This window comes from Aegilops tauschii, chromosome 5, assembly GCF_002575655.3.
Source record: "Aegilops tauschii subsp. strangulata cultivar AL8/78 chromosome 5, Aet v6.0, whole genome shotgun sequence".
Classification (NCBI taxonomy): Eukaryota; Viridiplantae; Streptophyta; class Magnoliopsida; order Poales; family Poaceae; genus Aegilops; species Aegilops tauschii.
In genome coordinates this window covers 446,141,092-446,162,193 of record NC_053039.3, presented here as the reverse complement: position 1 = coordinate 446,162,193, position 21,102 = coordinate 446,141,092, and the positions used below count along the sequence as shown (strand labels likewise).

Here is a 21,102-nt window from a genome sequence, read left to right as displayed (position 1 = left end):
TGGAGGGACATTGGGCAAGACCCCAAGACCGGCGCAGAACAAAAGGCATCAACCTTTTGGACTCGTGTCCATCGCGAGTTCCATGAACGCAAGAAGTTTCCGCCGTACCAAATGCAAAGCACGCGCGGGTGGGTGTCCATTTTGAAGCGATGTAAGGTGATCCAACAAGAGTGCAATAAGTTTTGTGCCACTCTTGCGAGCATCAAGGCACGCCCTGTGAGCGGCATCGGCATGCAAGTCATGGTATGCATGCAAGCGCCCCTCTTTGTGTCATTCCGTTTACGCTTGCATGTCCATTTCCATATCCATTTGTCAATATGCGTGCATGCAATTCATTTGTAGGCATTCCAAACTTTGGAGGCATTCAAGGTGCAACATGAAGGCAAGTCCTTCCACCTCTCCCATTGTTGGAGGGTCATCAAAGACGAGGAGAAGTTCAAGGCGCAATTTGCTGCCTTCATGGCGCGTGGGGGGGTGGAAGAAAGCCGAGGAGGAGGTTGGGGAGGGCGAGAAGGCACGACCGCGGGGGAAGACAAACACCAAGAAGGAGGACAAGCGGGATGCGGCGTCGATCGCCTTGATCACAAGCGTGGAGGACATGATGACCAAGAAGGACTCAAGGGAGGAGAAGCGCCGGAAAGACAAGGAAGAGCAAATGAACGCCTTCATGGAGATCCAAAGGAGGAGGCTTGAGATGGAGCCGGAGAAGCAAACGAGGATGCTTGAGATGGAGGCGGAGAAGCAAGCCAAGATGCTAGAGATCGAGGCCGCCAATGCCAAGACCAAGGCGAAAGAAGTGGCTCTCGCTAGCATGAAGACGGGGGGGGGGGGGTGGAGATCATGAAGGTGGATCTCAACACCATGTCGCCAAGGAAGAGGTCGTGGTTCGAGAAGATGCAGGCCGACATGCTCAAGTTCGACGATGAGTGATCTATGGCGACTAACGCCATCCTTTTTGTATGCCCGCAAGTGTGCTGGCATGACCACGACCACGATGGCGTGGTCGAACTCCCGCCCCTTTTTGTGTGCTGACATGTGTGCCAGTCGCTGGCAAGTGCGTCAGCATGAACTGTGTGGTGTTTTTTGAAGCTGGCATTGTATGCCGGCCGCTGGCATGGTGCCGACATGAACTCTGGACGACGGATGGCCGCTGGCGGCCGCGGGTCTTTTTCAAATTTGTGCGCGAACATAAAATGGGTCGCAGGCGTTGGGTGCACTGCCGATCCAAAAGAAAAACAGGACGGACGTCGAGCGGGCGGCCAACCCAAATGGACAAAAAGCGGACAAAAGCATCGTTCATTCGGGTCGGCGCGTTGGAGTTGCTCTAATGGGTAGGGCCTCGCTACTAGGTGTTACTCAATCTACTGCCACTGAACTCTTTATTATGGACCCAAATTTGTTACTATTGTTTAACCCCTAGTATATGAAAGAATGGAACATTTTCACTCTCATGGAACAAGAAACCACGTGCCTCAATGAAAGGAGTTGTAATTGTTTTGTTATGTACTTCGACATCAGTCGTGAAACTATTATTGCTAGATTATTTCGACCGCGTTCTTTTTTGGTATTTATGCTCGCTATCAGATAATGAAAAGAAAACATGTGAGACGAGATTGCTTTATTAACTAGCCAATAATATTTATTAACTAGCTAATAATAACAAACCGGGAGATCATTAATAGAAAAAGGCGCGGAAATCTCTCCTGGCTAACCGAACTAGTTCAGATGCTAGTACGTTGCTCGTTCCCAACCCTTGAGACCTTGTAAATCTACCTTGTTACAGCCTCACTTTAGTTGCAATCCTAGCCTTAATCACGAGATTTTTTGTGTGTATGATTGGGAATTTTAGGGTTTGTTTTTTCAAAGAGGAGAGGAGAGGGAATAGGGGCAAAGTAGTCATTGGATAAAACCCTAAAATGAAATAGAGCCTTTTATCGAATGGACAGAGTGAGTAAAAGGCGGACATTTTATCGAATAACCCCATAAATCACGGCGCCGCTCACCGCGCCTCCAGCCCTCCCCCCTCGCCTCGTCGCCGTCGCCGCCGCCACCCCCTCGCCTCGTCGCCGTCGCCGCCGCCAGCCCTCCCCCTCGCCTCGTCGCCGCCGTCAGCCCCTCGCCTCGTCGCTGCCAGCCCTCCCCCTTCGCCTCTTCGCCGCCAGCGGCCAGCCATGGACGTTGCCCCCGGCGAAGACCCCCCAGCAGACCCCTCCGGTGAGCGTCCTCCTCCCGTCCCGCTCCCGCTCCCCCTCCTCCTCCTCTCCCTCGACTTGACGTGATCCCGCCGTGGTGGCTCTCCCTGCCACCCCTGCGCGGGCGGCATGGGGTTTGGGTTGCGGGCGGCGGGCGTAATGGAAAGGCGGGGGCATGGGGTTTGGATGGATTCACGGATACTGCATTGCGCTTGCGTTGTGGCCTTGTGGGGAATAGGAGGGTGGGCTGTGTGGGATTTAGGGTTTTTGTCAGGGGCGACAAGACCACATCCATTTTGGATCAGGGGGGAAGGGTCACCTTTGCTCCAAAATCGGACAGCAAAGGGAAATGGTCAGAATTTTTTTCTGAAGGGGATTGACTAGTTTGGACCAAACCCTGTAATGCTGATTGCTCAAGTTTAGAAATTGTGGGGGCAGACTACTTCCTTGACCCGTGGAGCCTGGAGATAAAAAAGAAAGGATTCAGGGGATTTTTCCCACGCCGAATGGCAACTATTTGTCCTAGTCTTCTGCTTGAATCGAGCTAGGTTAGCGGCTGCTTTTGTTTTCCTGTCTGGTTTCTTCGGAGGAAATACCACTATAGTGTTTGCTAAAACACATTTCTAGGAAGTGCAAGGATGGAATCTTTTTTTGTATGTGAAATCGGTGAAGCAGAGATATCGCTGTTTGTGATTTAGGTATTCTGCTCAGTTGTTTATGTGACCTGTGCGTGTCATGCACTCTAAATCGATGCTTTCTTATCGTGCCAAACCATAGGGAATGGTAGATGCTTATACAGTACTCCCTCCGTCCCAGAATATAAGAGCGTTTTTTATACTACACTAGTGTCAAAAATGCTCTTATATTATGGGACGGAGGGAGTACTTTATATGGAATACTGAAATGATGTTAACATCCCAATTTACCATCTGGAAGTTATTTTGACTCATATTACGAAAGCTGTTGCTTGAGCACGATGTAGGCTGACAATTAGCAATCTTCGCGCTCTTCTCTGCAAATAGCATTTGAAACAAGTTTTGTGGCCTGAACCTGCTGTCTTTGGACTTCTTTTGTTTAGTTTGAGAGCTAGGGTGAGGGGAGAGGTTGATTGCCAGTTGCCACTAAAACCATCCGGCTGAGATTGAAATTTACGGTATCTGGGGCCTCACCTTGCTTGCCGGCTACCGCCTTCATAATTATTTCATCTCTATAGTGGATTGCTTGTTTTGTTTCTGCAGTTTTTCTCATTCATTGTAAGTTGTTGATATCAATCCCCTATTTGGTATGCCATTGCTGAATTTCACTAGTTTAGAAAATAGTTCTTCTACTTTATTATCTTGTCACTTGTATGGTGTATGGTTCATGGCCCATACAGTACACGAGTCTACATGTTGTTCTTTGTTTTTTGTTTCATGAGTATTGTTCTTTGGTATGCTGGATACGGTCATGGGTGTTATTGTGGTGATCTGTTTCCTGCTGGTACATCGTTGTTTGCAAGCTTGTATATTTGTAGGTATTGAAGCAACTTTGCTCTTTGAAATGCCAGTGTGAATATAGTTTGCCCAGTTGAAGTATTTCCACTGCCCTTTCAATCACATCACCTTTGTGTTTTTCTTTTCTTTAGACACTCTTTTTCTGGGTATTCTGTGCATGATTAGAAGCAAAGAACAGCATTTGAGTTTGGACTGAATTTACCGTAGGTGATATCTCAAGTGTATCTCTACTAGCTACTAGCTTTATGCATAAAGTTCCATTACTACTTGAGCTCGATGCCAAAAATAAGGATACCTAGTAAACCTATGAGAAAGAATTGATGAATAAAGTGCCTATTTGTTCATCAATTACTACGCTTGTGTTAAACAAGTGGTGGGTCGAGTACTACATAATGGCCGCTGCATTTTATGATCATTATAGTTTTCCACATGTAACCTGTCTGTGCTTCTACTTACGATTGCCTTGTACGCATCCCACATTTTTTCTTGTCCACCTTGCGTGCGTCTTATATGGAACATCAGCAGAAGTGCAAATTTATTTCTTCTCTCTTGTATGATAACTAATCAGTCATGTGTTTCTGTAGGCATGTATTACCGCAGAAAAAGGAAGTGTTCCGACCCCATCAATAATCTTTCACTTACTGGAAATAGGGTTCACAGTTGGGGATGTGGCAGTGTTACCGAGGAGTGGGACCGCTTGTATGCTCAGAAGGTCCAATTGTTGACTTTCCTTTCGACTCTGCCCGAGCCTGCTCTGAGCTATGGGCCGAGTGCTGAAACTAATATGGCCAATTCTATCGAGCAAAGAGAAGAGAAAAAGAGTGTAATAGTTCTTGATTCGGATGATGAAGATGAAAGCACAGAAGCACACAAACATCTGACGCCTGAGAAAAACAAACAGCTCACACCTGAGAAAAATAAACATCTGATACCATCAGAACAGGCTGGTGCTCTCATGAGGGTGGTAACAGAAGGAATTGATGAAGTAATAAATGAGACAATGCCTGTTAGAGACCAAAACAGTCAAATTGTTCCATATAGTCCAAGTGCAACTTTAGTGAATCAGTATCCTGTTACCAGCTATCAACCATCAGCAGTTCTGTTTGAGAGAGTTATATTGCAGAAAAGACCTGAGGAGGAACGTATCCATGATCTGGCTGTATGTACTTTTCACTTGCAATATTTTTACTGAATTTTTACTAAGAGTTATATTGTTGTTTTTGTTCTACATGCTTGTACTGACAAACTAGTAGTATCAACCGCTTCATCAGTATCTCTGAAGGACACTGAAACTGGTGTCTTTGTTTTCAATTTTTTTAAATGTTCATCCATAGTTATTTGTCGCATCTTAGTTCACAAGTACCCTTTGTCTTGTAATGAAAATAATGGAGTTTAATTGTCTGATATTTGCTCAATCTATTCCAATTCAAAGCTGAAAGTTTTCATTTTCCAGCTGTAACTCTTGCTGCTCAATGTAGGTTGCTACCCATAAGGAGAAAATAGCAGAAACACAAGTTCTCCCTCCACTTCCTAAGGAGAGAAAAAAACGAAAAGTTGATCCAAGCTCCCAGGTAGATGGGGATGTTGAAATTGTGCCAAGAAAAAGAAAAGGAAAAAATGAAGCAAATCCAGCAGTATTTGATTTGCCCTCAGAACGTTACAATCCTGCGGGGGAAGACGAGCCTGTGGAGGAAGATGAGCCTATGGGGGAAGATGAGCCTATGGAGGAAGAGCATATACAAGAACAGGAAAGTGATGGCCTTGAAGATTTTTGGAATGAGTACTCAGTGGCACTTGAAAGCTCTAAGGTACAAATTATAATCACAGACTTACGACTTTTGTTGCTGCAGCATTTTGAAACATATCATTTTGTAATTTAATAGTTGTGCTTATAATTGCATGCTCTGTCTGCAAATTGATTCAACTTGTAAAGTTTGAGGATAGATGAGAGCTTAGCTCAATAAGAGAAATCTGCGTACTTTATTTTCCCTAAATTGTTTATTTGGATTTATGTTGTTTGGCATAACCATTTAGTTACATTTATTGGCCAGCTCGACACACTTGAAGAGGCAGCCAATGAGAAAGAAGTGGGTGAGAAAGAGGTGGACGACGCTTGCAATCATGATATACAGATTCATGAAGATCTGGGCCATGTATGCCGTGTCTGCGGTTTGATTGTGAAAAGGGCTGACACTATCATTGATTATCAGTGGAGAAAGGTATCTTATTTGTTTAAGATATGTGATGATGCTTCTGTAACTCTGAGGCCGTTTAGCAACATATGTATTTTTAATTTTTTGGAAGTTCTTACCAAGCATTTCTTTTAGCAACAAGCAAAGTGGCCCACAGGAACGTGTGGGATCCATTTGGTGTGCTGAAACTGATTTCAAATACATTTTTTATTTTGCATTACACTATTGTGTTGTTTGAACAAAATCTGTTTTTATAAGAGCCAAGTGCCTAAAGGGGCACAATATGCCAATCATACATGAGAATTAGTCCATGCCATCTTATCCGACAAAATCGACACATTTGCTCATGCCGCAGAGCCTGACGCTGGACCTCGTGGGTTGTTATTTTGGTTATTCCTGTATTTCTAGCATGAAGAAACTTTTCTAGTATAGCGCATGTAGTTGTTATTTTCCGATATTCTGTATCTACTGCTATGCATTATAATTTTTCAGAAATGTCATGATGGCATAATATAAACTTTGGAATGACTTGAAGTTTAAGCGTATGATTGGAACGATCAATTGACATTATGTTCACCTCATGTCAGGCATCAAGGTCAAGATCATATTTCTCTGAAAAGCGTTCAAAGGATTCTGACGAGATTGTCACTGGTGATGTTAGAGTCGCTGAGGAACTCAATGCTTTAGACATTGCTATTCATCCAAGACATGAAAAGCAAATGAGACCACATCAGTTGGCAGGTTTCCACTTTCTGGTCAAGAATTTGGTCTCTGACAAACCAGGAGGTTGCATTCTAGCTCATGCGCCTGGTTCGGGGAAAACATTTATGCTCATCAGTTTTATTCAGAGCTTCTTGGCAAAATATCCCTCTGGAAGGCCTCTCGTTGTACTCCCTAAAGGTATATTAGGTACTTGGAAAAGGGAATTTCAACAGTGGCAAGTGGAGGACATACCACTGTATGATTTGTATTCTGTCAAGACCAGAGCAGAGCAGTTGGAAATCCTCAAGTCTTGGGAAGCCAAAAGGAGTATCCTCTTGGTGGGCTACACTCAGTTCTCTTGGATCATTAGCAGTGACGAGGGTGGCGCCGTTGCAGCTGGATGCCAGGAGAGGTTGCTTAAGGTCCCGAACCTACTTATAATGGATGAGGGCCATTTACCTAGGACTGAGTCAACTAATGTGCTAGAATCACTGCAGAGAGTACAAACTCCACGCAAGGTTGTCCTATCTGGTACACTTTTCCAGAATCATGTCTCAGAAGTGTTCAACATCATGAACCTTGTACGCCCAAAGTTTCTCAAGAAGGATTCATCTCGTCCTATCGTTGCTCGTATAATGAGTCAAGTGTCAATATCAGGTCGCAGGATTTCAAAAGAAGACACTGATAAATTCAATGAGTCGGTAGAAGAGACCCTGCTGCATGATGGTGACATCACGAGAAAAGTAAACGTCATTAGAAGTCTCAGAGAACTAACAAAAGACGTGCTTCACTACTACAAGGGTGATATCTTGGATGACCTACCTGGCCTTGTAGACTTCAGTGTCTTCTTGAAACTCAGTCCCAAGCAGAAAGAAATCGTTCACAAGTTGGAAGCCTACGAGAAGTTCAAAAAAAATGCAGTAGGAACTGCCCTGTACATGCATCCATGTCTATCTGAAATGTCAGAAGTCGCAGCGGCAGACAGGGCTTCCAACTTGACGGATGCAGCTGTTGATAGTCTGGTCCAGTCTATCAACGTGGCCGACGGTGTGAAGGCCAGATTTTTCACCAATATCCTGGCACTTGCGGAATCTGCAGGAGAGAAGGTCCTTGCTTTCAGTCAGTACCTACTTCCCATGAAATTTTTGGAAAGGCTACTGGTTAAGACAAGGGGCTGGCATGTAGGAAAGGAGATGTTTGTGATCCGTGGTGATAGTAAATGTACTATGGAAGAAAGAGAACTGACAGTGGCTCAGTTTAACAACTCTGCTGATGCAAAAGTCCTGTTTGGCTCTATCAAGGCATGTGGGGAGGGCATCTCCCTGGTGGGCGCATCGAGAGTGGTCATTCTAGATGTTCACTTGAACCCCTCCGTTACCCGTCAGGCAATCGGGCGGGCGTTCAGGCCTGGACAGCAGAAGAAAGTGTTTGTCTACAGGCTCGTAGCAGCTGACTCTCCGGAGGAGAACACCCATAAAACTGCGGTCAAGAAGGAGGTGATACCGAAGCTGTGGTTTGAATGGAGCGAGCAGCGCTGCACGTCGGAGGGCTTCCAGCTGAACGAAATCGACATCGACGACTGTGGGGACGAGCTGCTGGACAACAGGGCAATGCGCCAGGACATCAAGGCCTTGTACACAAGGTGAAGGCAGGCTGGCTGTTGTACATACACCGTGTACATATGGCTTGCCGATCGTTGGAGATTGTCATTGCTCTCAGGTAAGAAGGATCTCGTGGAGAATCATTCTTTTTCACATTATGATGCCTGCTTCTCCTTGTTTTGCCTCAAGTAACGCGTTCGTCTTATGACCATTTCTTTTCTTTGTTTTTCTTGTACAGGGTGTTACAGTTGCTGCTCCGTTGTGGTGGAATTCCAAGCAAGGGTTTTCTGTTGTTGGTGCCGTCTTCCTGCATATGTCTGTTGGGTGACCTACCTACCTACCTGTTTTGTAGTATGTGCCGACTTGGGACAGCAATTAGCCAGGGAACCGATCCTCGTAGCATCTCTTGATCAGGACTCCCAGGATTAAGCGGATACGCGTTTTTTTGCTACCTTGTCGTGACCGAATAATGTTGTTGTGTTGGATGCCAAACCTCGGGCTGCACGGCACCTCCCACCGTCGTCGGTAGGGTGATAAGTGTTTTCTGTGCGCAGGAAATGCAGGTACTCTCTGTTATGAGGGGAGGAAAACTGAAATAACCCCTGCAAGTCATAAATTGGAACTCGGTGTCGTGCTGAGAGATGTACAGATTGTTTGGTGTCTTAAATTCTGTGTCGTCCAGTGTTCATCCATCTATCTATTTGTTTCTGGCTTAACAGTGTTCATCTATCTATGTGATTGATTTGCTGGTTTTTGGAAGCGCTGTCAATGGGATGGCGCTTTGGTGGGCTGGCGCGGCTGTTGTGCCGCTGCCCCTGCGTTCTGTTCTCATCAGAATTAGAATGGTAAGTTCCCAGTCTGGCATTTGACAGTGCTTCTGATTTTCTTTTGGCACAGCAAAAGGCCACACATCCATGCTGATTAAGAGAGATTTATATGCGACCTGTAACAGTTTTGGTTTTGTCTTTCTTGTATCTTTTGGGCCGGTGCAACGTCCCATTGAATATTGGCATGGTTTCTTGTTTGCATACCAAGCATCTGGTTTGATGGTAGCCCCTGCCTCAAAGTTGCGTCATCATCAGAGTACTTGCAAGCTCAAATACTTCCGTGTCAGCAAGGTTGGCAACAGTTTTTTTTTCTTTTGAAAGTGAGTGGTCTGCCTGTAGGAAGAGTTCAAACAAAGTTTCAAGCGAAGCATTGCGAGTCAGGCGCATGCACCCCTCGTTGCTGCATGGGGGCCAGCGGGTGCTGCAAGCTTCGAGACGAAGGATCCCGATGCCACAAGGAGGTGCTAAAAGTCGCCCTCTGGGGACGCACCGGCGCTAAACCGTGTGCTGGGGGCGTGATGGCCCCCAGTCGCGGCACCCACGTTTTTTTGAAAACTTAAATTTTGTCACAAACACGGCGCAAATTAAACCAAACTTCGGCGAGTTCGTTCATATTTAAAATATTTTATAAAAAAGAAAAAAAAAACGACACTAGGCTGCTCCTCGCCGCCCGCCGCCCTTGCAGTTCTACATGCCGAGGAGGCTGTAGAACCGCGTGTAGCCGCCGCCGCCGTCTTCGTCGTCGTCGCCTCCGCCGCGGCCGTCGTCGTCGTCGTCGCCTCCGCCGCGGCCGCCGTCCCTACTGCAGCCCTCCCCCGGTTGGCGCGGCGGGTTGGACGGTCCGGGGGCGTCCTCATCGTCATCGCTGTCGAGGATCACGACGCCGTGCTCGTCCTCGCGCCCACGTTTGCGGGCGGCTATCTCCTCCAGGGCCCGGCGCTGCCGGACCATCTCGTCGCGGAGGTAGTCGTCGCGCGTCCACCGTAGGGCGTCCTCGTCGGAGAAGCCGCGCCGGGCTATCTCCTCGTACTCCGGGGGGAGGCTGGGCTCCGGTTTGGGCGCGACGAGGACGAGGCGGCCAGAGGCGGGGGTGGAGTCGGCGATGCGGACATCGGAGCTGCGGGTGCGCCGTGGGAAACGAGACGATGAGGACGACGAAGCGGCGAGAAGCGAGACGAGTCGCTGGCAAAGAGGGCCCGCAGCTCTTTCGTGCCAAAAATGATTCACCCGGCGCCCCCGAGCGCCCCCCAGCACGCCGGGTTCGGGTTGGGTCTGCCGGCGCCAATTTCGGCCCCAGCCGGCGAAAATTGGGCCCTTGGGGGCGTGACTGGGCCGATTTTTTGGCGCCGACGGCCGAAAAGTCGCCTGGGGGGCCTTGTTGGGGGCGCGGCTGGAGATGCTCTATGGGCATCTCCAGCCGTTGCCCCCCCCCCCATGGCGCCGAAAAAGAGCCGCCTAGGGGCAAGCCGGCGCTAGATTGGCCCCTGGGGGCGATGTAGCTCCCAGCCACGCCCCCAGGCGTCGTCCCCAAGTCGCGGAAAATTCAAACTTGGCCATTCCTGCTCACAAAAAAACGCCGCAAGTCCGGCGATCAGCGGCCCAGTTCGGCGATCATCACAGTTCGGCGATCGAATGAAAAGTTCATCGTACAAAAAAAAGGACGCGTGGGCAAGGCATCACATGGCGGGGTCCGACTCTTGCGTCGGTGGAGTCGGCGTGCGCGGGCTTGGCGGTGTCGGAGTTGCTTCTGTGCTGGGTGGCGTCGGCGCGGCGTCTGTGCTGCTGGGCGTCGTGGAGGCATCATCGCTCGGGCATGGCGGCGGCGTCGGCGTGGGCGTGGGAGTTGGCGGCGCCGTCGACGGCAGCTGGTTCAGGATGAGGCCGCGCTCCGCCAAGTACCACGCCTTGACCCGCTCGTCGTTGCTCTGGAGCATGTCCGCTCCGCCCAGCAGGAAAGCCAGGTCGGTGTTCCTCTTCTTCGCGGCGATGTTGGTCCGGAGCAGGTCGAGTTTGACGGCGTTGTTCGTCATCAACGCCGACCACCGCGCCTCGGTCTTCTCTTCACGCAGGGCGGCCCGGGCCTGCGCGTCGGCGAGGCAATGCTCAATGGACCCCTGCACCCGCGTCGTTGCCGAGTCGGCGTGTTTCCCCTTCTTGGGCCCTTTGTTGCCTTCGGGTCGCCCGTCGTCCGCGCCTGGCGTCGGCGCGTCCGGCTTGTAGGTCTCCTTGGACTTGGCGAGGGTGCGCCGGACATCCACCCACTTGTCGCACTTCTCGATCCGTTTGAAGACATGGAGGCTGCGCCGAGGAACTATCAGTGAGCGGCGCGCGCCTGGCGGAAAGAAAAAGGGAGAGGCCGTCGTGCCATACCTGATCCTCGATGCTGGTGCCGCTCTCTGGGCGAGCCGCGATCTCCTCGACGATCCCATGCCATTTGTTACACGCCGATTGGATGAGGCCCCAATGGTTCGCCATTGCCCTGTTCTGCCGGTCGGTGGTGACAGCCTCCCGGCGCTGAACTTCAACCCTCCAGTCGGCGTTGGACATGCCCGGGGGCTTGGACGGCGGCGCCCTCGGCTTCCTCTGCTTCGGCTGGGCGACGGCGGAGTCGCACCCGTCGCGGCGTGCGGGAACACGTACTTCTTCGGCGGCATGGCGGCCGGCTGGGAGGGGAGGAGGAGGAGAGTGGCGGGAGGAATGGAGAGAAAGGGAGGGAAGCCGGGGGGGGGGGGGGGGGAGGAGCGGGAAAGGCCCTCCTCTCGCCGACGGAGCGGCCCCACGCCCTTTTTGCTTGTGCCGGCGTCCTGCAAGCGCCCCCAGCGCGCCGGGTTCGGCTCGGATGCGCCGGCTGTTATTTCGGCCCAACCCGGCGAAAAACTGACTTCTGGGAGCGCGACTGGGCCGATTTTCGCCCGCCGGCGCTAAAAATTTGCCTCGGGAGGACCCGTTGGGGACGCAGCTGGAGATGCTCTAACCCATCACCATACCTTGCAATTATACACTGCCGTAGTACTCCAACCAGTCTCTTCCGTGTCACGCCCGCACGTACGAAGTGAATGCGTGCAGCCGCGTACACTTTCTGCCCCTGGCGCACAAGTCACTGAATGCTGCTGAGAACGAAGTGCGATGCACCACACGTACACGTACAGTGCGTACGGGCAACAGGACGACACTGGTTGACTAACACGGCGACGCCGACGCCTCCGCTGGGGAACATCCTGCCTCAGTCCACGAAGCCATCGAAACGGACACCACTGCAGCCACAAATGCCGTCTACCGTGCAGACGCTCGCCACGGGATTGGTAGGATGACTCTACTTGAAACACCAGCAAGACTGTTACCGGGGCGCCCGGCCTAGCCGCCACACACGGCCAGGAAGCCCCAGAGGTTCCCCGTGCCTTCCACGCCCACGAAAAAGGTTTTTCTTGCCGGCCAGCAACAAATGTCCTGTCTACCCGCTCTATCCCGTGTCGTGCCCCTGCGGTCGTTGCTACTGATGCACTTGTGGTGTGATGGAGTCTGCACCTTAAATACAAGGAGGAGACGAGGAGTACACACCCGTGCGACGGAGAGACAGTAGGCGAGGGTGTCAATGAGGCGAACGCGGGAGCGGCGTGGGGCGCAGTGAATGTTGGCCCAAAATTCAGGAGGGTGAGTAAGAGAGGTTAACCAAATTTCAGTGGAGCCAATATGGTGAATCTCTTGCTTTGTTAATTGTACAAGGCCCCAGGAAAAAAATAGTGTTCAACAGTTCAAAAGATGTCTGCGTAATTTTTTAAAAGTATTTCGAAAATACATTCGTAACATTGTAGAAAATGTTCTAACACTGTTTTGCGTGTTTTAGAAAAATGTTTGTGGCATTTATGAAAAAATTCCAGTTTGTGTTAGAAAAAATGTACAACATGTATTCAAAATATGTTTAATGTGCATTTGACAAATGTTTAAAGTGTATTTTAGAAACATGTTCAACATGTATCTGAAAAATATTCAACCTGTGTATGTATACGAAAAATGTTGAACACAGATTTGAAAAAAGTCGGCGCGTATTTGAAAAATGTAGAAAAACAGAAAATAAATAAAAATAATGAAAAACGATACGGAAATACATAGAATAAACCATGTGGAGCTTCTAAAACTGGTACAAACCGTCCTATAAAAGCTTTTCAAAACCGATCCCAGAAAAATCACAGGAACACACATGGGGCGGCCTTCTAGTGCTCGCCCCAGAGGAGACAAGCATGACCTACCGTCTCGCAGAGAGTGAGACATAGCTCTAGCGCATGACCTACGTAGAATAGAGGGCAAATCACCCATGCAGGGACTATGCGTCGTACAGCCCAATTGCGTTGGCTCACTTACTCCGGTCGCTAACTCGCATACAACTTGTTTTCTTCTCACTCGACCTTGCTCGAAAAACTTTGGCCAATGTTTATGATAAATTAGGAAAATATGTGAATTTTTAAAATGTTTCAAAAAGTGTTAGTGAATTAAAAACATAAAAAAATGTTCACCAATTAAAACATATTTCCAAATTTCAACACTTCTTCATGGACTTTTAAAATGTTTTCCAATTTAAATTTTTTAATTGATTATAAACTAATGTTCAAGGATTTAATTTTCCTTGATTTTAAAAGTTATTCATGAAATTTAAAAATTTAAAACATATTCACACATTAGTAAAAAGTCAAGTACTTTACAGGCATTCATGAATTTCAAAACTGTTTGCAGTTTCTTTACATGAACTATAAAAATGGTTCATAACTTTTATAAAATTATTTGATTCTTTTTCAAAAACATGACTTAAATGTTTACAGGAAATTTATTTATTTCTGAAAATTAAAATATAAGAAACCACAAAAAATGGGAAAAAATGAAAAGGAAAAATTGAAAGACGATAAAAAAACAGGAATATGAAATATATGGGAAGCAGAAAGAATGTCGTGCATTAGAAAATGAGCGGAAAAAGACGACCTAAATAGGCCAACCCATGTCGTTGGACAGGTGTGTGATTTGTACCATTAGCCTACGGGGGCAATATAGAGAGTGTGAGAATCGGTTGGTTGTATTCTGCAGTGGCTGGGCTTCTAGATTTTGGACATGGACTTGAGTGCATGGAAACCAACTTTGGGAAAGGCATGGGGTCCAATATTTTTGGGGTCACTATGGACGCCGCTGATCTAGATCGCTTTTTAAATATGTTTCATCGTTTTTTATAACCTTGTCCCTGCTTTATTACGTTGCAATCAAAGTTACATCTTTCATCGAGAGAGGGATGGACACACTAGAGGGTTGATCAAGGAAGCTATTACAAGAGGACCCGTAACCAAATTCTCTAGTTCATGAGCAACATTATTACCTTCCCTAGCTAGGACAGTGCACAAAAGAAACAATGGGGAAATCACACTCCAAATGGTAGCAATCATCAAAAATTGCAGTAGAGTGTTCTAATAGTGGTTCATTTTGGTTGTTGTTGCTACCCAGGAAGCGGCGGTGCAAGATTGAAAGTAGATTAAATTGATAACATCCGTACGATCTAGTAGCAGAGTGTTCTCGTACTTTTTTTTTTGTGAATTTGACTTCAACATTCAAAATATTTACAAGGAACGAGAACAATTAGTTTTCCATTAGTAATTGAGTGTACGTTCTTACTTTAATTTTAATTATGAATTGTTAGAACTTTTCTTCACTTCCTGATTCTTATTTCTAGTAGCCGATGTGCATGCGTACGGTGGGACTTAAGCCATGGCCGCACATATTGATGGACGGTATGGTGGAGTGCTACCATCACGTTAAGTTGTTAATACAGTGCCATATAGTGGCATATGCCAGGTCAGTGCACACACGTACGATGCAAGCACGTGCAAGAAATGCTCATGTGCATCTGAATCACCACGTCCCAACCAGTACCGCAGCCCACGGCGTGACGCCGCTGGTTCCTCCGCCGCCGTATCCATCACCGAGCACGCCGAATGGAATGCTACTACTCGCATATTCTCTCAGAGGGATATCGCCGGCTCTTCCGCCGCCGCTAGCTCTTCCACCGCCGCCGATCAGGCTGAGGCTACCCACTTTGACTTTGCCTCCGACCCGGCCAAGCTGACCCGTGACGTCGGGAACATGCCGGCTCCGTTGTTGTCCACAGACCAAGATGAGACTGCGGCCAAGCGGCCCCGTGCCACGCGGTATGTCCCCTATGCCTCCCACGCCCACGAACAGGTTTTCCTCGTCTGATGTGCCCGTTTCTCCCGCAGAAGCGGCTAAAAGGAAAATATCAGGTGCCACGGGAGCACATAAGTTTAGATGCTCCCGGAGCTCCTCAGCCGTTGGATCTATAATCTAACGGTTATCTAGGGATGCACTGGGTCTGGTTGTAATAACGGATTTTTAGGGGTGTTTTTTTGAATAAATGCGCGAGCTCTCTCCTTGGTCTTTGGATTTTAGATCCAACGGCTGAGAAGCTCCTGGAGCACCTAAGTTTAGGTGCTCCCGGAGCACCAGATATCTTCCCTGCGGCTGAAAGCGGCCTTCACCTCACCCCCAACAGGCACGGTCTTGGCCGCCGCCACAGCATGCACCGCCAGCGCGAGGCATAGCAGGTGGAGGGTGGTGAGTGGTGATAGTGTTAGAGCGCTTCTTGGTAATGTGGGGCTCTAGATCCTACTCGCTCTCACGTGTTGTTGTGTGCATGAGAATGAACATATGCTTTTGGTGATGCACTTGTGGTCTTTAAATAGTCAATGGAGGGGTACACACGACGGACGGAAAGGGAGGGGTAGGTTGGGAGGGTGTAAACGAGGCGAGTGTCCGTGCTTTAGTGAATGCTTTTGTTTACAACCAGGAGTAAATTTCGCAAGAGTGGAGGTAGGAGAGGTAGACGAACAGAGTCTGTTGCTCGTGTTTTCTGTCTATTTTTTTAGCGATGTTTTTTCCCTAAGTATTTTTTTGAAAGATCCAGCGTCGCTGGCATTCATTGATAATAGCAGAAAGCAACGGAAAACAACAAGGTGGTGAAGGTCCTAGGACCAGAAGATCCGAAGATCAAAAGAAAAAGAAAAACAGCCCTAATGGCTGCAACAGAACACTCCATACAATCCACATTAGACAACGCACCACCGACTCCGACGATGAACCACAAAGAAACGAGGCAAGGTTGGCGTCACGGGGATCACCGAACGAGCCACCTAATATGCGTCATCGTATACCAGCGCCCCCCACCGCGGCTTCGACTTCACAGCACCAGGCAGTCGAGGCATTCCCACGGACATGCCGGAGAAGAAGAGCCGATTACCACGACCAAAGCCGCGCCTCCGACGTTGCTCACCACCGTCATCGTTGCCACAGAAGCCACCATGCACGTCCAGTCGTAGGAAGCACCAAAGGGATCAAATTCTTCAAGACGGCGCCCTAAAGAGGGGAGCGACGTTGAAGACGACGCCACCGCCCGACCCTGAAGCAGGATCTGGGCTTTCACCCGAAGGACTTGATCCGGGAGTAAAGGCTGTGAAGATTCCCGACGACGCCTCCAAGGAGGATAGCGACGCCCACAGGCGCCGTCGCCGCCGGCCGGTCAACACCGGCCAGGCTTTCACCCGGTGCAGCCACTCCCGCCCAGCAGGCCGAGGTCGACCCGTACCTCCATTGGACCGCGCACCCCCCACACAACGAGCACACCACTGCTGTGTAGGGCCACCCGCAAACCTCCTCATCGACGGGCCTGCAGAGACCAGATCGGGTCCTGCACCCCGCATCCATCCGCGGCCGGAGCCACCCTGCTCCAACAAGCGGCAACCGGGCACCACCAGCAGCCGCCAGTGCCCATCCCGGGCCGCCAGCCACGGACCTCCGGCCAACAACCGTCTCCTTCCGGCCCCCTGGACTCCAGAGCAGCAAAACGGGGCAGAGAAACTGCCCATCTTGTGCTGCCAAGGCCGGATCCGTGGCATCCAGACCTGCCCGCTGGGCCGCCAAGCGAAGACCACCGGCCGCCGCATGCCAGATCTGAGCCGGTGGCCAGCACGCCGCACCCATGGCCGCACACCGCGCCCAGCCGCACTCCTCCTCGCGCCTCTCCGCGCGCATCCTCGCGCGGTAGCCGCTTGCCAGATCTGCGCCGGCGACCAGCGCGCCGCACCCATGGCCGCGCGCCGTGCCCAGCCGCACGCCTCCTCGCGCCCCGCCGCGCGCATCCTCGCGCGGTCGCTGCGCCCAGCCCGCGCCTCCACCTACGCGCCCCGCCACCGGATCCGCGCCCGCGCCTCCGTGCGCGGCCCCGACAGCCAGCCGCGCCGCCCGAGCGCGCGCAGCAGCTCAGGCTCCCGCCGAGGCCACCGGCCCGCGCCAGCCACCTTTGGACGGAAGGGGAAAGGGGCCCCGCCGCCTCCGAGCCGCGCGGGCTTTGCCCGGCGACCGCTGCCGGCGGCGGCGAGGGGAGGAGAGGATGGTGGGTGGGTTGATGCTGGCGGCGGCTAGGGTTTGCTCCCGAGCCGCCCGCGGGAGCGAAGCGAGAGCCTCTGGAGTGTGAATGTCCTCTAGTTTTTCTGTCGAACTGCTTCACTTTTTTTCCCAAGTGTGAATGTCCTCTAGTTTTTTCCCCAAGTGAAGACTGGCTTCTAAATTTCTGCCTTGAGCGGCTCAAAGCACAACTTTGACAAAGTGCCAAGTCATTTTTAATGCCAGTTTGTATTGTCAAGAGCAAGCCCAGGCATATGCTGTTTTCTTAGAAGAGTTTTTCTTACACTACTAGCAAAATGCTTATACACAGTATCATAGTAGTAGCGCTGGAAAAGAGTAAATGCTGCTGCTACTTAGTAGTAGCGCTGTTGCCCTACGAGCGCTGCTACTATGAGCATAGCAGTAGCGCTGGAGATGGAAAACACGCTACTACTAAAACTGACAGGCTGTTCCCAGGTATGCTAGGGATACTAGTAGCGCACATGGGAAAAAAGCGCTACTATTATTGATCTTAGCAACAACGCTTTTTTCCTTACCAGCGCTACTGATATATGCAGTCCCCTCCTAATAAGATCAAAGTTTAGGCCCACCTCGCTCCACGAACAGAATTTTTACCACCTTAAATATGATGCTTCTCAAACCATCACAACCACTTGGTCTTCATTGAACTCTATGTGTAGGATCTGTGGCCGCAATAGGAATCTTCATCGGTTCTTAAACCGGAGAAGATTCCTATTGACAATTTAGATTCTACACAAAAAGATCATTGATGACCAATGTATTTTTGAAAAAATTTACATGCTTAGCGTTAGCAGTAGCGCTTTTATACAGAGAGCGCTACTTTTATTTTAGCAGTAGTGCTTTTATACAGAGAGCGCTACTGCTATTGACTTTAGCAGTAGCGCTTTTTATGGACAAGCGCTACAGGGCCCTTATCCAAATTAACCGGCCCGTGCGTCCTCTCACTCCCCCTCACACTCTCTGTCGCCTCCGTCGCCCTTGCCGCCGTCGCCGTCCTCCTCCTCCACCCCAAGGTCGATCCCTCCCTCCTCCTCCTCCCCCTCCTCCTCCCTCCTCCTCCTCCCTCTCCGGTGCCGGAGGCCCCCTCCTCCTCCTCCCTCTCCGCCGGCGCCCCCCTCCTCCTCCCTCTCCGGCGGCCCCTCCTCCCTCTCCTGCTCTCTCCTCCTCCTCCCTCCTCCTCCCTCCTCTATCCTCCTCCCCCTCCTGCTCTCTCCTCCTGCTCCTTCCCCTCCTCCTGGCCTCCTCCCACACCTCCTCATCCCCCTTTCTGTAAATAGGTTTTAGTTTTTGTTAAATGTAGGTTTTTGTTTTTAGTAAATGTAGGTTTTTAGTATATATTTTTTTAGAAAATTTGAATAAGTAATTTGAAAAGAATAAGTAAATGTAGGTCTTTTGAATATAATAGGAAATTTTTAGAAATTTTGAATAAGTAAATTTGAATAGAATAAAATATGAAATTGAAAAAAAGTAAATGGAGGTCTTTTGAATAGAATAGGAAATTTCTAGAAAATTTGAATAAGTAAATTTAAAAAGAATAGGAAACTATAAGTAAATTGGAATAGAATAATTAAATGTAGCTTATGGAGTTTCACTAAGTCCTAAGATGACGATAATAATGTTTTTGTTTATATTTTGTTTTTGCAGATATCAAGGAGAGCCCCTGCATCATCCCCGCCGTCGTCCCCGTCACCGACCCCCTCCGACCTCGATCGAGGTGAGACCAGCCACCCCATTTGTTAATTTAATTTAGGTATTTTAGGTGTTTAATCTTAGAATAATGTAGTATGAACCCTAGTTATGATCGAATCATGTTCAAAATGTAGGTTTTAATTAGGTGTAGTTAATAGAATTTAGGTGTTTTAGGTGTCACATTTGTTGTTATTGTTTTAGTTAAAGCAATTATTCTCGCATCGACTTCGACGATGCCTATCCCGTATCCTTGTCGTCGACTTGGCGGAGGAGGCCTGGGCTTGGTGAGGAGCCATGTCCGGGACTGGGCTCCGCCGGGCTGGTACTGGGAGGAGCTACCTTCTGGGGTGTTGCTTATTGAATGAATGCTAATTTGAATACTAATTTATTTTAAGATCTGGTTTTGCTTATTGAATGCTTAAATTGGAAAACTACTCCATCAAGTTTGAATGCTCATATGATGTACATATAAACATGTATATCTTGTGTTACTCAAATAGGATATGTGCTTGCCCAAGTGGCCGGCCATGTTTGCAGGTTACACCTCCTATAGTGGCCTATGTTTTGCCGGAGTGTTGATTAATTTTCGTTCCGGCAAATTTCAGGCGCTCGATATGTCCTTTTTTAGCAAAAGTCATGCCGGATTTTTCCGTGAATTCTGGCATGACTTGTGCTAGAATATGTAGGAAATATCGAGTGGCCTGTATTTTCTCGAAAAATAATTAAGCGACATTTCGGGTTGACTTTAAGTCTGTCGAGGCTCCATCACCGAAGGTTGAAAAATCAGTGAGGGAGTGTATCCACCATATATGAGAGAGGACGAAGAAGCCCGACTGTTTTCGTGGGGGTCGTTTTTCCTTCTTCTCCTTGTGCTAGACCTTTGGTATGCACTAGGGGAAGGAGGAATAACGACCATCACGGACGGTCGGAAATCTATGAGGGAGTGTATCCACCATATATGAGAGAGGACGAAGAATCCCGACTGTTGTCGTGGGGGTCGTTTCTCCTTCTTCTCCTTGTGCTAGACCTTTGTTATGCACTAGGGGAAGGAGGAGTAACAACCATCACCGACGGTTGCAAATGTCAGAGAGGAATCAGTGAGGGAGAGTCTCCACCATATAGACTCAGCAGATCGATAGTCAACCCGTGATGAATAGTAATGATCTAATTTAATTTTTATAGTACATATATTGAATTGTACAAGTTTAAAATTTGAATTATGAACGTAGAAAATGTCGTACTCGGACGCCGAAAGTCTCCCGGGGGAGTGCGACTGGTGCCATGACGACCGAGGTCTGTGCGACAGGCCTCACCTGGACGAAGATCGGCGCTTCAGCATTAAGCTCGAGGAGACCTTCGATGTTGAAACGGTACGCAACGACGACAAGTGTTTTTTTGTAATTAATCACGACTTCAACTATTTCAACGTGTAATTTTCATCTTTTATAATTCAACTAGCTTATCCCATGCTATGCAAGACGCTATGTCTTGGAGAGGATGGGTTTTGAAGACCATGAAAGTATGGAAACAAAGAAAATTCACCTAAGGACCCATCATGTTATGGATTTTGAAGTAAATCTGTATAATTCTGAGAGCGTAACCCATTTTGGTTGCAAAATTTGGGAAGGACTTTGCAAGATGTATGATTTTTATGAGGGTATGCTTGTCATCATGGATCTTGGTGATCCTGACATCGACCAAGACAATATGAACATTTGGGTCCTTGTTGATACGCTTCCAATTCTACCGCTATGTGAGTTTCTCAAACATAGTTATTAACTAATTTATATTGTTCATTTCAAAATAGTTGACTGCTTATTTCCATTGACAACTTATTTTCATTGTTCAAACAATGTGCGGAACATGGTAGACAAAACCTACTACACCGATGGCTCTGAGTTAACTTATCAGGAGAAAAATTATCTGGTCGCATT

The 21,102-nt window shown here is 48.8% G+C and overlaps 1 protein-coding gene across 1 annotated transcript; it reads left to right on the top strand.

Moving 5' to 3' along the window:
• The first annotated feature begins 1,940 nt into the window (after positions 1 to 1,940).
• On the top strand, positions 1,941 to 8,896 carry LOC109784835 (protein CHROMATIN REMODELING 35). Its single transcript, XM_020343442.4, has 6 exons — positions 1,941 to 2,214; positions 4,270 to 4,844; positions 5,164 to 5,493; positions 5,737 to 5,904; positions 6,465 to 8,298; positions 8,419 to 8,896. The coding sequence occupies exons 1-5, from the start codon at positions 2,172 to 2,174 to the stop codon at positions 8,223 to 8,225; spliced, it is 2,877 nt and encodes a 958-aa protein (XP_020199031.1). The 5' UTR covers positions 1,941 to 2,171; the 3' UTR covers positions 8,226 to 8,298; positions 8,419 to 8,896.
• The last annotated feature ends 12,206 nt before the right edge of the window (positions 8,897 to 21,102 follow it).